General features: G+C 40.0%; 1 protein-coding gene across 2 annotated transcripts in view; it reads left to right on the forward strand.

Annotated features, from left to right (window-relative positions):
• Positions 1–7,680, forward strand: part of SLC25A12 (solute carrier family 25 member 12) — a 90,150-nt gene extending 82,470 nt beyond the window's left edge. For both annotated transcript variants that reach the window (XM_068544916.1, XM_068544917.1), the window contains 5 exons: positions 694–834; positions 2,670–2,808; positions 5,365–5,523; positions 5,637–5,727; positions 7,043–7,680. In XM_068544916.1, coding sequence (XP_068401017.1) covers positions 694–834; positions 2,670–2,808; positions 5,365–5,523; positions 5,637–5,727; positions 7,043–7,238 — 726 coding nt within the window. In that variant the 3' untranslated portion in view covers positions 7,239–7,680. The remainder of the gene's footprint in view (positions 1–693; positions 835–2,669; positions 2,809–5,364; positions 5,524–5,636; positions 5,728–7,042) is intronic.
• The last annotated feature ends 8,073 nt before the right edge of the window (positions 7,681–15,753 follow it).

A 15,753-nucleotide genomic window follows, 5' to 3' on the forward strand; every position in this document is an offset into this window, starting at 1 on the left:
ATGTTCCATTTCCCAGCTCTGTCTTTGAACAGTGTTTCTGGTTTGGTCTTGAAATGATACTGCAATTGTCCTTCCAAATTATCTTCTTTTGTGTGGGTGTAGTTGTAGATCTGTCTCAGAGTTTTGTTCAGGATAGTACATTTTAGAATTTGAACCAGAGGAGACTTTTCCCCTTTGACTTAAGGCACCTCTGTGGGGCAGAAACACCTCTGTGTTGATTGCTCTGCAGTCCAGTGAAGCAGAAGCGGGTGGCTGAGCTAAGGAGAACGCTTGCTAAGAAGAGGAAAGAAACTGTTGTAGATCCGAATTTTAGCTCCAGCTTGGTAAAAGATGCCAATCAATCTTCTACCATCTCTTTCCCTTTCGTTGGCTCTCGTGCTGCCACATCTGGCTTCACTTTTGTTTTCCAAATGAGTTTATTAGTTTTGCCATTTTGCATATGGCTGGGTTAACCCTGGAAAGACTGCTCTGGGAAACACTCCTGACATTTCAAATAGAAACAAAGCTTGAGACAGAGTTTCGGGCCATCCCTGTGAGCCCCTCCCGCATAGGCCAAAGCATCGGACTCTCATTCCCCCGTGAAGAGGGAAGCATAAAGTGGTACAATGTGGAGGCGTCTCCGGATTTTTCTTGCCTGTACTTCCGGTGGGGCTGATTTGGAAATCTGCTCTATCTCTCCTTTCTTGCCTGCAGGCTGGTGGCTCTCAGGTCATCTTTACTAACCCTCTGGAGATAGTCAAGATTCGCCTGCAGGTAGCTGGAGAGATCACCACAGGACCCAGGGTCAGTGCCCTGAATGTGCTCCGGGACCTGGGACTCTTTGGTCTGTATAAGGTGGGTAGATTCCCTTGTTATCTCAGTAGAGAGGTTGTAATGTACTCAATAGAAATGTGAAAAAATGTGGAACCAGACTTCTCCCCCGCCAAATGGAAAAGCAATCTTGTCCAGCAGGGTAGTCCCTGGAGTAGAAAATCAAACAAAAAGGAAAAACCAGGACACTTCTATTAGAGGCAGTGGGATATACAAACACGCTCTCCTGTTGTCATCTTCAGGCCTTTATGAAGCTGCCAGCAGGGATGCCAGCCCTGCAGACCCGCTGGCTGCAGGCTCACAGCCTTTTATTTTTATTTGACGGTGGGTTTGGGAAGTTTCTTTGGTGTTCTTTCTGGGCTGGTTTAGGACTTCAAAATAGTCTTACGTTTATTTTGAGTCTGAGTTATCTCTATTGTTATCTTCCCAGTAGGAGCTTCTCTTTGTCTTAATAATTTGACCACAGTGAAACAGTAGTAGAGTTTGGTAGGATTCAGGTCTTTAAGAAGTTAAGTGGTGGGATTTGTCAATAATGAATTCCATTTAAAAACACAAAACAAAACAAAACCAGAGTGTACTGTGCTTTAGCAAAGTGCCAGTCAACAGATTCCTTCCCCACAGGTGTACTTACTCCCATCATTACAGATCAGATGTAATGGAGCAGAAGCTATTATTTTTCTTAAACAAGGAAGAATATTTCTTTCTATTCTTTTGCCTGGTATGAAGGGGGTATACGTAAATTTAGCTTTTATAGACAACAGTGTTTCCACAGCATCTGATTTATTTATAGATCCATCACAGTAGAAGTGTGTAAATTGGCTTCTGTAGCTACAAATTGGAAATTAGAAATTCTCTAGATTAGAATCACACAGCTACAAGGCTCTTAGGAGACCAGGAAACCAATGATGCCTGTCCTGAGAGAGTTTTGTACATATTCCCTCCCCTCCACCCCCAACTTCCAACCTTTTTGGAATTCCCTTTGAGAGCTGATTTTATTAAAGTTGTTTCTCTCTGTATCATCTTTCAGAGAGTCCCAGGAATTTTTTTTGTAATGTTTGAGTTTGTCTTTTAAAAACAGAGCCATCGGGGACACAAGTACCAAAGACGGAGTTTTTGCCCGGCTAGCTAAAGCCTGGGGCGTGGAATAGTGGGGTTGAGGAAGGTGTTCATTGCAACCTCAGTCACTGAGACAAGCTGTCCCTGGTTGGATTTCTACTCCCAGGGAAATTTCCTGCTCAAATATTTTGTCTGGGTTTCCCCCGTCCTCTGCTATTTAAGGACGTGGGGAATGAGGAGGGAAGATTGGTGGTTTCTTTTTCCCCTTCCCTAAAATAGTCAATTTCCTTTTCCACTGCTCCTGTCCATAGCTTCTTACCTGATACTTCAGGGACTCAAAGCTGAGGTGGGTTGAATTGGTAATTTGTTAGTTTTTGGGGCTGCCTTTGCTGGTTGCTTTGAAATCAGGCTATTAATATTGGGTTTCTAAGCCTATTCCCACCCACACCCCCTCCCCCTGGCACTCACCAAAGCCAAACAGAACAAGCAGCCTAGAGATTTGAGCACTGAATTTTTATTAACCTTAAAATCTGAATCTATACTGGAAATGCCAGAAAATTCTTAGTTGTCAGAATACCATCATTACCCAATTAACTAACTCTAGGACTCCTGGGTCCACCAGTGTTTCTCAAACTTTGAGCCATGTCTCTATTTCCCTGTGCCCGGCTGGTTCTCCCGTTTCCCTTCCACATCAGTCCCAATGCTGTTTGAGGGACATCTCAGGCTTGTCACCCTGGATCCCTCGTGGGCATTCACACCTTGTTTACACAACTGTTTTGCACTGTTTCCTCACTGTGTGACAGGGTGCCAAAGCGTGCTTCCTCCGAGACATTCCCTTCTCTGCAATCTATTTTCCTGTTTATGCTCACTGCAAACTACTTCTGGCTGATGAAAACGGACACGTGGGAGGTATATATCTCCTTGCAGCTGGAGCCATGGCAGGTAACTACAATTCTTTTTTTAAACCAAAAGAGTCCCCGCCTCCCCCTACATTCTCTTTAAGAAGTACAGAATCTGTATGTGCTTTCCCCCTTTATTTCTGGAAAGGTTATTGTTTGTATCTGACTTAGTTTAAATATGATCGCTTTTTCTCCTTTGCGAGGTGTGCTGTAATTCTGATGAGAGTTAATTACATTTGCATAATGTGGATAAACAGCTTAATGCAGCTTAGCAACTCAGAGCCAAATTAGCTCTGCCCATCTCAATTGGGCTTTCATCAGTAACATGTTTCTTAGCCACCTCTGCCCCTGAAACCTTGGGTGCAGCCAAGCTAAGCATAAAGATGGAAAGATTCTTCATCAAATCAGTTGCTTTGTTGTACCTCATCCTGACGCACAGGTCTAAGCATGCTCTCACTTCCTGATTCTGTATATTGGAATCAACACGATTTGGCTCAAAATTGAGTTTGCTTCAGGAAGCTGTTCCTGTTCCTTCTGCCATCGTCCTCATCAGACCAAAGTGAGCCGTACGTCCCCAGCACACCACCCTGCACTCCGTTGGCATCTCTTCTCTGTCCCTTAACACTTTTTGTCTTTTATTAATGGTTGTTTGCATAAGTTGTACCCTCTGTACTGGACTGGAAGCTCCTTGAGGGCAGGGGTTTCATTCTGTTCATCCTTGCCTTCCCTGCGTGGCCAACATAGTAATAATAGGAGCTCAGTAAATGTTAACGGAACGAATGAAAATCTTCATCTGGTCTAAGATACCAGATTAAGCACAGAAGAGATTCCATCTGAAAGAGGAACCTAACAAGTGCAGGAAGGTACTAAGACGCTTCCTCCTGATCTCATGCTCCAGCCTTCCTCTTGAGCTGTGAGGGAGCTGACTCGGGATAGAAGGGGAGGACCAGGCGTCCTTTATTGCACCAGCCCTCAGATGTGACAGAAGAAGGAAAGGGCGCATGTTTGCTCCCCGTTACAGCTGGTCAGGGAGAGAAATGGGCAAGGTGAATGAACACAAACCCAGGGCTGTCCCCAGATGCTTAGGGTGGCTCTTACCGCTTGGCTCCTGGCACTGCTGTGTGGCTCACTGGGTACCTTCTCCTCTGGTTTGCTGGCTAAGCACAGCAGGATAGCCCGAGCACTCCCTGGAGTGTGGTGTGTGGCAGGAGCCCTTGCTTCCAGGGGTGTCGGGTGGGCATGTTACTCTTCTCATCCACGATGATAGGGAATGACTTGTGATGATCAAGAAACTCTCCCAGGGAGCCTTGAGCCCTTATTTGGGGCAGTCACTTGCAGTTATAATTTGAAAGCCAGTAAAGCTGCCTGCTCAGTCTTGGCATGGAGTGTTCATCCAGTTCCTTTTGGGTGTTCACCAAAGCCTCCCCATTTTAAGTGAGGGCCAGCAAATCTTCCCCCCAGTCTTTTCTCTCTGCTGTCCAGGCAGCAGCAAAGAACAGTCTAATCATGGACAGGCGTTTTGCCAGTGGTTGATGGAACCAAGTAAACATTTTCATGGAACTGTCAGCACCAGCTTCTTGCCCACAGACATTCGATGTCAGTTTTCAGAATGAGAGATGAATTGTTCTAATTTTTACCTGTAAAGCTTTGCTGGCAGGCACTGAGAACATTCAGAATTCAGAACATTCCAAAGGCGGCAGTTTACCTAGTTCTGTCTGAACAATGTAGAGGGCTCTGGGGGGGGATGTTTGCATCGTCTCTAACAGAAACCCCGCCCCCCAGAGTCGCCGGCTCCATCTGCCTAGTGACCATTCGGTGATATTGAGGCCAAATTGAATTTCTTCCCCCTGAGGAAGATTATGTTGCTCCTTTGTTCCCTGTTTTGTTTTATAAGTGTGGTTGTGAAATCCATCTCGTGTGTCCTGCTGCTGCTGAATCTTAACATGGCCCCGGGGAGCTGGGGCACAGGGGACGGATGACAAGGCCTTTTGATGATCAGTTCCCTTACGTTCCTTAACTGCTTGCCTGGCCTCCTCTGCTTCAGTTGTAATGACTTCTGTCATGTAAGCATGTCTGAAAGGGGCACAGTCAACTCTCAAGTTAGCCCCTCAAACGGGTGAGTGGATATATGAGTGTTGATATTCACCTTGCACAGTAAGGTGACAGGAATCAGCAAAAGACACTACATCTTGGTATCAGATATATTTAGCAGCTCATTAAATTGGCATTATCCTCATTTTTTCTATTATACATGAAAATACTGTATCTTATTTAAGAAAAGAAAGGAGGTAAAATAATTGAAACCTAAAGGAGAACACTTGGGGATTGTCCTAGTAATAGTGCTACATTTTTTCCTCTCACAGTTCTTCAGGATCATGCAATATAGAGTGATTTTCCTAATTCAGAAAGAAAAAAAAAGAGCTTTGCCCTGACCCCATTGAAGCAGCTAATAGGCTTATAGATCCTTTTTCCATTAGCGCCCAGGTATCTATTTAAGAAGCTTCCAGTTAAAGCTGCTAATTGTATTGTTAGTTTTAGCAGTATGTCTATCCTTTGTTAAGGTACTTTGGATGAATTAAATGTGCCTTTCTCCTGAAAGGTGTGCCTGCCGCTTCTCTGGTGACCCCTGCTGATGTCATCAAGACAAGACTGCAGGTGGCCGCCCGCGCTGGCCAAACGACCTACAGTGGTGTCATCGACTGTTTCAGGAAGATACTCCGGGAAGAAGGGCCCTCTGCATTTTGGAAAGGGACCGCAGGTAGGGGCTGGGGCCATGTGGAAAGGCTGGCATTGGGGTCCTGCTCCCATTACTCACTGGTTGTCTTTGCCATAGTCATCCTGCTGTTAACTGCCCCAATCTTTCTCTTTCAGCTCGAGTGTTTCGATCCTCTCCCCAGTTTGGTGTTACTTTGGTCACCTATGAACTTCTCCAGCGGTGGTTTTACATTGATTTTGGAGGCCTGTAAGTGCAGCTTTTCAACTCCCCTATAAAGAAAGCACCAAAACCCCAAACAGGTCTTTGTTCAGCCTCCTAAGGCAGTTTTGGAACAGAAACTGACAGGACAGAGGATCCTGCAGGACCAACACATTTAAAACAGACAGTGGACTTGAGAAGCTTCCGTGTTGGAGGAGTAAGACCTTGGCAGGGTGATGTTGTACAAGTATTAAGCAGCTACTTGGGGAAAGTTTAGGGAGGCAGCAAATTAAAATGTAATGTGAATAATTGTCTTCTAAGCGTAAGCAGATACTGAGCTTCATGGATTTAGCTCCTTATTTGGATTTTATTATATATGGCCTTTTCTCCAGAAGTAATAAAAATTTGTATTAGTTACACTTTTGTAAACTTTCTAAGACTCAGTCAAGCCCTTTCACACCCCCAAGATTTCATTATTCACCATAATTTATTATTAGATAGGTATAGACAGTCTTAGAACTGATTTACTGCAAAAAAACAAAAAAAAAAAAAGTTCAAAGAGAGGTTATGCCCATGGACAAAATCGCTGGTGACATTTAGGCCAGAAATTGGGCCTTTTGAAGCTTAGTACTTGAAGCTTGTGCTGTGGACAAGAGGAATCACTTGAATTTGCTGGCGAAGGTTGTACCCAAAGGAAGCAATTACCAGCTTTTCAGCAGAAGATGAAATTCTGTATCTGAGTCTTTGCCTCATAAACCTGTGAACCCCTTTCCTGCTCAGAAGCCAAGTAGGGAATTAGCTGTTGAACCAAGAAGTAGAGGGACTTAACACAAAGAAAGTAAGAACAGCAATCTCACAATTCCAGGCTTTTCTATACTTTTACATCCTGGAAAAGTAAGAATTATATCTATTTCTCTCTAAGTAATTTTAGTAATAACCTTCGTGAGTCGATTACCTAAAAAGTTAGCTTTTAAAATTATGTCAAAATAAAAGAAAGGTGTAAATTTTCTATGATTAATTTATGCTTAGTGTAAAAAAATTGGGAAAACAGAAAAATAGAAAAGAGAAAATCATCCTTATTCCTACTTCCCAGAGTGGTAATATTTGAGTGTATTTTTTTCTGGTCTCTTTTCTGTGGGTCTATATATGTATATGAAATTGAGGCCATTTCTCTTCTTAATCAAGTATGTGAATGTGTTGCTTTCAAAGTAGCTATAAATAATGACTAACGCAGCATAAATGACAAGGAACTCATTGGACAGACACTCTTCTTTGAGGCACGTGGGTCAGATTGAAAGTGTTCAGTAGTTTTCCATCTTTATCAGTCTCGAGCCCACTAACCATTGGCTTTCCCTATCAACAGCAAACCCTCTGGCTCAGAACCAACACCTAAGTCGCGCATCGCAGACCTTCCTCCTGCCAATCCCGACCACATCGGCGGATACAGACTCGCCACAGCCACTTTTGCTGGCATCGAAAACAAGTTTGGCCTTTATCTCCCCAAATTTAAACCTCCTAGTGTTGCTGTGGTTCAGCCAAAGGTAGCGGCAGCTCAGTGATGAGACAACCATCGAGTGCGGCAAAATGGCGCCCTAGAGAGAGGCCTAGGAGAGCAGCCCCGTAACGCATCCAGTCAGCTGCATGGTGCTGACTGAGCTGAGGGGTCAAACTATTGTTTCTATATGACATATACATATATTTGTTTATAAACTAATCATTTGCCCAGGAAAAAAAAAAAAATACAACGCAGTTTGAATCTTTAGTTTTGTGTTGAAATGTTTTCTAAGCCTTGGCATGAATTACTGTCCTAGACTGCTTTGCACAGCTTGCACTTATAGTGACTGTACATATTGTACATCTTTGTACAGAGACATCTTGGCACCTCATCCCGACAAATCACATTTATAGAATGTAATGCAGTTCTGAGTGGCTTGAGATGTACAGAATGTTTTGAAAGTGCTTTATTAAGAATCATACAAAAATAAATGTATTAAAATTAAATTCATTCTCTTATTGGTGACTTATGGAAATAAAGCATTCAGTATTGGATGTATTTAATTCCTAGCTTGTTTTCCATTCTGGAATAAAAAGGCATTTGCTGATAAGAGGCATAATGAGACAAAGTGCTGAGACCATTGAAGAAGACACCCTTTGGAACAGATGCATGCCAGCGGATGCCGGAGGACCAGGTTAATGACTTGTGTGTGTGCTGATATGTTTCCATTTATACTTCACGTGTGTATAGATTCTCCTCTGTTCATCAATCAAAAGGCATTTCCTAGACAGCTCCTCTCCTGTCAGTGTGCATATGGAAACAGGGATGTCTCCAGCATTACTGGCTTAGTTTTACCTTCCTCTGACACAGCAAGGCAAGGGCCTAGCTTGCAAAAGAGTAAAGAATACTTTGGCAATTTTCATTCATATGGATATGATTCCAGTCAAAAATAAAATGCACACCAAAATGTATGCATGGAGTTGGATTTTCCTTCATAAAGGTACCGATAGTACTTTTTATTTTGATTCACTACCGATTCCCAATAACTAATGATCAGGTTTCCCTCTTTTCCACTTTTATAGGAAATCGTTTGATTTGGAAAGGGCTGTGGTGGAATGAGAGGAGTGCAGAAGAAAGAGAAAAGCTCTGTCTCATAATTTGGTGGGGTCTAGGCTCTTCATTATGAATCCAAATACAAACTTAATCCAAAAGTCACTCACCAAGGGTGTGATTACTAATTTAGATCTAAACATGCATCTTGACAGCCACATCAACACTTTGCTCTGGCTGTGATTTGATGTATAGCATCAGAATTTATTTACTTTAGCAAAGTGCTTTGGGAAAACATTATTGCTATTGCCAATGAGCCGGCATATGAGAATGTATGCAAGTATTTTCAAGGGGTGAGCCTGGAGATGGACCTCCTACACATGGTTCATCAATTGATGGCGGACAGCCCTATAACGCACTATAGGCTCTCTCGAGGGTCCTCCAGGAACAAAAGAATTAGCTTTGAAAGCAAGTTATTTCCAAATGTATTCAGCTGTTCTCATTGGAATGGAATAAATAGCAATACAGTTGTTTTGCTATTACCACTGGTTAAAAGTAAGCAAGTAGTCCATGGATATGTTTTTACAAAAGATTCAGGAAAAAAACATATATATATATATATATAGAGAGAGAGAGAGAGAGAGAGAGAGAGAGAGAGAGAGAGAAAGATGTGAAAGTACCCTCTTTATCCTGCTTCTCCCTTTACCCTCCCTGCCCCAGAGGTAATCCCTGCTAACAGGTTAGAGTATAAATTTGTAGTCTGTTTTTCATACATATATATGTATATAAATATATGTACATATTTGTATTTTAAAAACAGGATTATGCTATGTATGTGTTGTTCTGTGACTTGCTTTTGTTCACTTGAAGTCTTTAAGGTCTTTCCAGGTCAGTTCCCAAAGATTAATTTTTAACAGCTGCATAGTATTCCAGTGTATGGGTTATGATACTTTTCACAAAAACTACCTTATTGACATTTATTCATTTTTTTCACTATTGCAAGCAATGCTGTAGTGAACAGTAAACATCTTTGTACACGTATTTTGAGTACATGGGCTAGTATTTCATTAAGATGGATATTTCAAATTGGAATTGGTACTTCACGAGATAATGGGTTTTACATTTTTATATATATTGTCACATTGTTCTTCAAAAAGGCTTTACTAATTTACTTTCCTTCTGACAGCATATGGAGAACGCCTATTTCTTTGCAACCGCAGCAAAAATGGATATTGTCAGTCTTTTACATTGTAGGCAAATCGTGATAGGTGTTTTAGTTTTCATTTTACTAATTACTAGTGAGGTCAAAATGTCTTTCCATATTTACTATCTGTGTATCTTATTACTCTAGTGCGATATACAGAAAGTACATGAAAAATCTATGTGTATATGTATACACAGACACACACATAGATATTTTTTAAACAGTCATAAAGTGAACACCCATGTAACTACCCAGGTCAAGAAAGAGAACATTTCTAATACCTTAGAAGTTCCCCCACAGGATCCTCCCGTCATAACCCCTGCTGTCGTCTTTAACACCATCCCTGCTCTTCATTTCTTTATAGTTTTACCACCCACGTATACATTCCTAAACACACTATTTAATTCCTGTTTTTGAAATTTATGTGAATCAAATTATACTGTATACTTTTGCTTCCTTTTCTAAACATTATAAGATTCATCCCTATAATTTGCTATATAAGCTATGATTTGCTTATTCCATTGTATGAATATATTACAATTTATTTTGCCATTTTACTCTGGACATCTGGGTTGTTTCCAGTTTGGGTATATTACAGACAGTGCTGCTCTGGATATTTTGTATGTGTGTTTTGGAGTATGCATTTTTAAAAGGATATATACCTAAGAGCAGAACCACAGAGGCACAAGGTTTATAAGATTCAACTTAGCCAGATCATGCCCAACTATTTCCCAGAGATGCTTGTACTGATGTACATTCCTTCAAGAGTGTATTGGCTCTTTAAGTTTTACCAATCTGTCGAGTGTATAATGTTATCTTGTGATTTTAATTAGCATTTTCCTTATATCAAATGAGGCTGACACCTTTTATATGTTCATATATATTGTCACATTGTTCTTCAAAAAGACTTCACTAATTTACTTTCCACCTCATAGCATGTGAGAATGCCTATAAGTTTATTGGCTATTTGGATTTCATCTTTGGTGAGTGAAATGTGTGGTCAGGTTTTGTCCATTTTTCTTAATAATTGACAGGGGGTTCTTTATGTGTTCTGGATACTATTCCTTTATGAGTGGTGTTACAAAATCTTTTCCCAGTTTGTGGCTTGTCTTTTCACAATGTTTTGATTAACATTTTAATTTGAATATGTTCAAATACATCAATTTTCCCTTATGGGTAGCATGGTTTATATTTCACTTACAAATTTTTTCTCTCACCAGGTTATGAATATGGCTGATATTTTCTTCTTAAATGCTTTTTTAGTTTTGCCTCTCTCACAGAAGTTTCATCCTACTTGGAACTGTCTTTGGCATGTGGTATGAGGTAATTTATTATTATTATTTTTTGCTTCTTTATATGGTTAGTCTGTTGTCCCAGCACCATTGGTTGAAAAAAACCTTCCTTTTCCTACTGCTTTGAAGTGCTTTCTCTGTTATATATTAAGCATTGATATATGCAAAGATTTATTTCTGGACTTTTAATTTTGTTTTATTGATCTTCTCCTGTGCTGTATACACTCTCTTCATTACTATATCTTTTAAAAAGGTTTTGATATATAGTATAGCAAGTCCTTTCACCTTGTTGTTCTTCAAGAGCTCGTGGCTCTTCTTGGTTCTTTGTTCTTCCATGTCCATTTTAAACAGCTTGTCAGTTTCCTCCCCAAAACTAAAAAAACAAACCAAACACATTGAGATTTTGATTGGAGTTGCCATGATTCTGCAGGGCATTTGGAGAGAATTAATGTTATTATATTGGACCTTCTAATCCATGAACATGTTGTATCACTTATTTAAGTCTTTTTTTTTTTTTTAATCTTTATTGGAGTATAATTGCTTTACAATGTTGTGTTAGTTTCTGCTGTATAAGAAAGTGAATCAGCTATGCGTATATATATATATCCCCATATCCCCTCCCTCTTGCACCTCCTTCCCACCCTCTCTATCCCACCCCTCTAGGTGGTCACAAAGCACCGAGCTGATCTCCCTGTGCTATGCAGCTGCTTCCCCCTAGCTATCTATTTTACATTTGGTAGTGTATATATGTCAATGCTACTCTCTCACTTTGTCCCAGCTTACCCTTCCCCCCTCCCCGTGTCCTCAAGTCCATTCTCTACGTCTGTGTCTTTATTCCTGTCCTGCCCCTAGGTGCATTAGAACCTTTGTTTTTTTTAGATTCCATATATATGTGTTAGCGTATGGTATTTGTTTCTCTCTTTCTGACTTACGTCACTCTGTATGACAGACTCTAGGTCCACCCACCTCATTAAAAATAAGTCAATTTCGTTTCTTTTTATGGCTGAGTAATATTCCATTGTATACATGTGCCACATCTTCTTTATCCATTCATCTGTCGATGGCCACTTAGGATGCTTCCATGTCCTGGCTATTGTAAATAGTGCTGCCATGAATACTGTGGTACGTATCTCTTTTTGAATTGTGGTTTTCTCAGGGTATATGCTCAGTAGTGGGATTGCTGGGTCACACGATAGTTCTATTTTTAGTTTTTTAAGGAACCTTCATACTGTCCTCCATAGTGGCTGTATCAATTTACATTCCCACCAACAGTGCAAGAGGGTTCCCTTTTCTCCACACCCTCTCCAGCATTTATTGTTTGTAGATTTTTTGATGATGGCCATTCTGACTGGTGTGAGGTGATACCTCATTGTGGTTTTGATTTGCATTTCTCTAATGATTAGTGATGTTGAGCAACCTTTCACGTGTTTCTTGGCAACCTATATGTCTTCTTTGGAGGAATGTCTATTTAGGTCTTCTGCCCATTTTTGGATTGGGTTGTTTGTTTTTTTGATACTGAGCTGCATGAGCTGCTTGTATATTTTGGAGATTAATCCTTTCTTAGTTGCTCAGTTTCCAAATATTTTCTCACATTCTGAGGGTTGTCTTTTCATCTTGTTTATGGTTTCCTTTGCTGTGCAAAAGCTTTTAAGTTTCATTAGGTCCCATTTGTATATTTTTCTTTTTATTTCTATTTCTCTAGGAGGTGGGTCAAAAAGGATCTTGCTATGATGTATGTCATAGAGTGTTCTGCCTATGTTTTTCCTCTAAGAGTTTTATAGTGTCTGGCCTTACATTTAGGTCTCTAATCCATTTTGAGTTTATTTTTGTATATGATGTTAGGAAGTGTTCTAATTTCATTCTTTTACATGTAGTTGTCCAGTTTTCCCAGCACCACTTATTGAAGAGGCTGTCTTTTCTCCGTTGTATATTCTTGCCTCCTTTATCAAAACTAAGGTGACCATAGGTGCGTGGGTTTATCTCTGGGCTTTCTATCCTGTTTCATTGATCTATATTTCTGTTTTTGTGCCAGTACCATACTGTCTTGATTACTGTAGCTTTGTAATATAGTCTGAAGTCAGGGAGCCTGATTCCTCCAGCTCCATCTTTCTTTCTCAAGATTGCTTTGGCTATTCGGGCTCTTTTGTGTTTCCATACAAGTTGTGACATTTTTTTGTTCTAGTTCTGTGAAAAATGCCATTGGTAGCTTGATAGGGATTGCATTGAATCTATAGATTGCTTTGGGTAGTATAGTCATTTTCACAATGTTGATTCTTCCAATCCAAGAACATGGTATATCTCTCCATCTGTTTGTATCATCTTTAATTTCTTTCATCAGTGTCTGCATACAGGTCTTTTGTCTTCTTAGGAAGGTTTATTCCTAGGCATTTTATTCTTTTTGTTGCAGTGGTAAATGGGATTGTTTCCTTAATTTCTCTTTCAGATTTTTCATCGTTAGTGTATAGGAATGCAAGAGATTTCTGTGCATTAATTTTGTATCCTGCTACTTTACCACATTCATTGATTAGCTCTAGTAGTTTTCTGGTAGTGCCTTTAGGATTCTCTATGTATAGTATCATGTAATCTGCAGACAGTGACAGCTTTGATTCTTCTTTTCCGATTTGGATTCCTTTTGTTTCTTTTTCTTCTCTGATGGCTGTGGCTAAAACTTCCAAAACTATGTTGAATAATAGTAGTGAGAGTGAGCAACCTTGTCTTGTTCCTGATCTTAGAGGAAATGGTTTCAGTTTTTCACCATTGAGAACGATGTTGGCTGTGGGTTTGTCATATATGGCCTTCATTATGTTGAGGTAGGTTCCCTCTATGCCCACTTTCTGGAGAGTTTTTATCATAAATGGGTGTTGAATTTTGTCGAAAGTTTTTTCTGCATCTATTGAGATCATCATATGGTTTGTTAATATGGTGTATCACATTGATTGATTTGTTTATATTGAAGAATCCTTGCATTCCTGGGATAAACCCCACTTGATCATGGTGTATGATCCTTTTAATGTGCTGTTGGATTCTGTTTGCCAGTGTTTTGTTGAGGATTTTTGCATGTATGTTCATCAGTGATATTGGGCTGTAGTTTTCTTTTTTTGTGACATCTTTGTCCAGTTTTGGTATCAGGGTGATGGTGGCCTTGTAGAGTGAGTTTGGGAGTGTTCCTCCCTCTGCTATATTTTGGAAGAGTTTGAGAAGGATAGGTGTTAGCTCCTCTCTGATAGAATTTGTCTGTGAAGCCATCTGGTCCTGGGCTTTTGTTTGTTGGAAGATTTTAAATCATAGTTTCAATTTCATTGCTTGTGATTGGTCTGTTCATACTTTCTTTTTCTTCCTGGTTCTGTCTCGGAAGGTTGTACTTTTCTAAGAATTTGTCCATTACTTCCAGGTTGTCCATTTTATTGGCATATATTGCTTGTAGTAATCTCTCATGATCCTTTGTATTTCTGCAGTGTCAGTTGTTACTTCTCCTTTTTCATTTCTAATTCTGTTGATTTGAGTCTTCTCCCTTTTTTTCTTGATGAGTCTGGCTAATGGTTTATCAATTTTGTTTACCTTCGCAAAGAACCAGCTTTTAGTTTTATTGATCTTTGCTATTGTTTCCTTCATTTCTTTTTCATTTATTTCTGATCTGATCTTTATGATTTCTTTCCTTCTGGTAACTTTGGGGTTTTTTTGTTCTTTCTCTAATTGCTTTAGCTGTAAGGTTAGGTTGTTTATTTGAGATTTTTCTTGTTTCTTGAGGTAGGCTTGTATTGCTATAAACTTCCCTCTTAGAACTGCTTTTGCTGCATCCCATAGATTTTGGGTCATCGTGTTTTCATTGTCATTTGTTTCTAGGTATTTTTTTATTTCCTCTTTGATTTCTTCAGTGATCTCTTGGTTATTTAGTAGTGTATTGTTTAGCCTCCATGTGTATGTATATTTTACAGTTTTTTTCCTGTAATTGATATCTAGTTTCATAGCATTGTGGTCAGAAAAGGTACTTGATACGACTTCGATTTTCTTAAATTTACCGAGGCTTGATTTGTGACCCAAGGTATGATCTATCCTGGAGAATGTTCCAGAAGCACATGAGAAGAAAGTGTATTCTGTTGTTTTTGGATGGAATGTCCATAAATATCAATTAAGTCTATCTGGTCTAATGTGTCTTATTTATTGATTGATTTTTAATGAATGGGCAGCTTTTCTCTTTTTTTAAATATAAATTTATTTATTTATTTATTTTTGGCTGCGTTGGGTCTTCGTTGCTGCGCATGGGCTTTCTCTAGTTGTGGTGAGCGGGGCTACTCTTCATTGTGGTGCAGTGGCTTCTCTTGTTGCGGAGCATGGGCTCTAGGCACACGGGCTTCAGTAGTTGTGGCTCTCGGGCTCTAGAGCGCAGGCTCAGTAGTTGTGGCGCACGGGCTTAGTTGCTCCGTGGCATGTGGGGTCTTCCCAGACCAGGGCTTGAACCTGTGTCCCCTGCATTGGCAGGTGGATTCTTAACCACTGCGCCACCAGGGAAGTCCCTAGTGTGTCTTTTAAAGCTTGTGTTTCCTTATTGATTTTCATTTTGGATGATCTGTCCATTGGTGAAAGTGGGGTGTTAAAGTCCCCTACTATTATTGTGTTACTGTCGATTTCCCCTTTTATGGCTGTTAGCATTTGCCTTATATATTGAGGTGCTCCTATGTTGAGTGCATAAATATTTACAATTGTTATATCTTCTTCTTGGATTGATGCCTTGATCATTATGTAGTGTCCTTGTTTGTCTCTTGTAACAGTCTTTATTTTAAAGTCTGTTTTCTCTGATAGGAGAATTGCTACTCCAGCTTTCTTTTGATTTCCATTTGCATGGAATATCTTTTTCTATCCCCTCACTTTCAGTCTGTATGTGTCCCTAGGTATGAAGTGGGTCTTTTATAGACAGCAAATATAGGGGTCTTGTTTTTGTATCCATTTAGCCATTCTGTGTCTTTTGGTTGGAGCATTTAATCCATTTACATTTAAGGTAATTATCGATATGTATGTTCCTATTACCATTTTCT

The sequence above is a fragment of the Eschrichtius robustus genome, chromosome 5 (assembly GCF_028021215.1).
Source record: "Eschrichtius robustus isolate mEscRob2 chromosome 5, mEscRob2.pri, whole genome shotgun sequence".
Lineage (NCBI taxonomy): Eukaryota > Metazoa > Chordata > Mammalia > Artiodactyla > Eschrichtiidae > Eschrichtius > Eschrichtius robustus.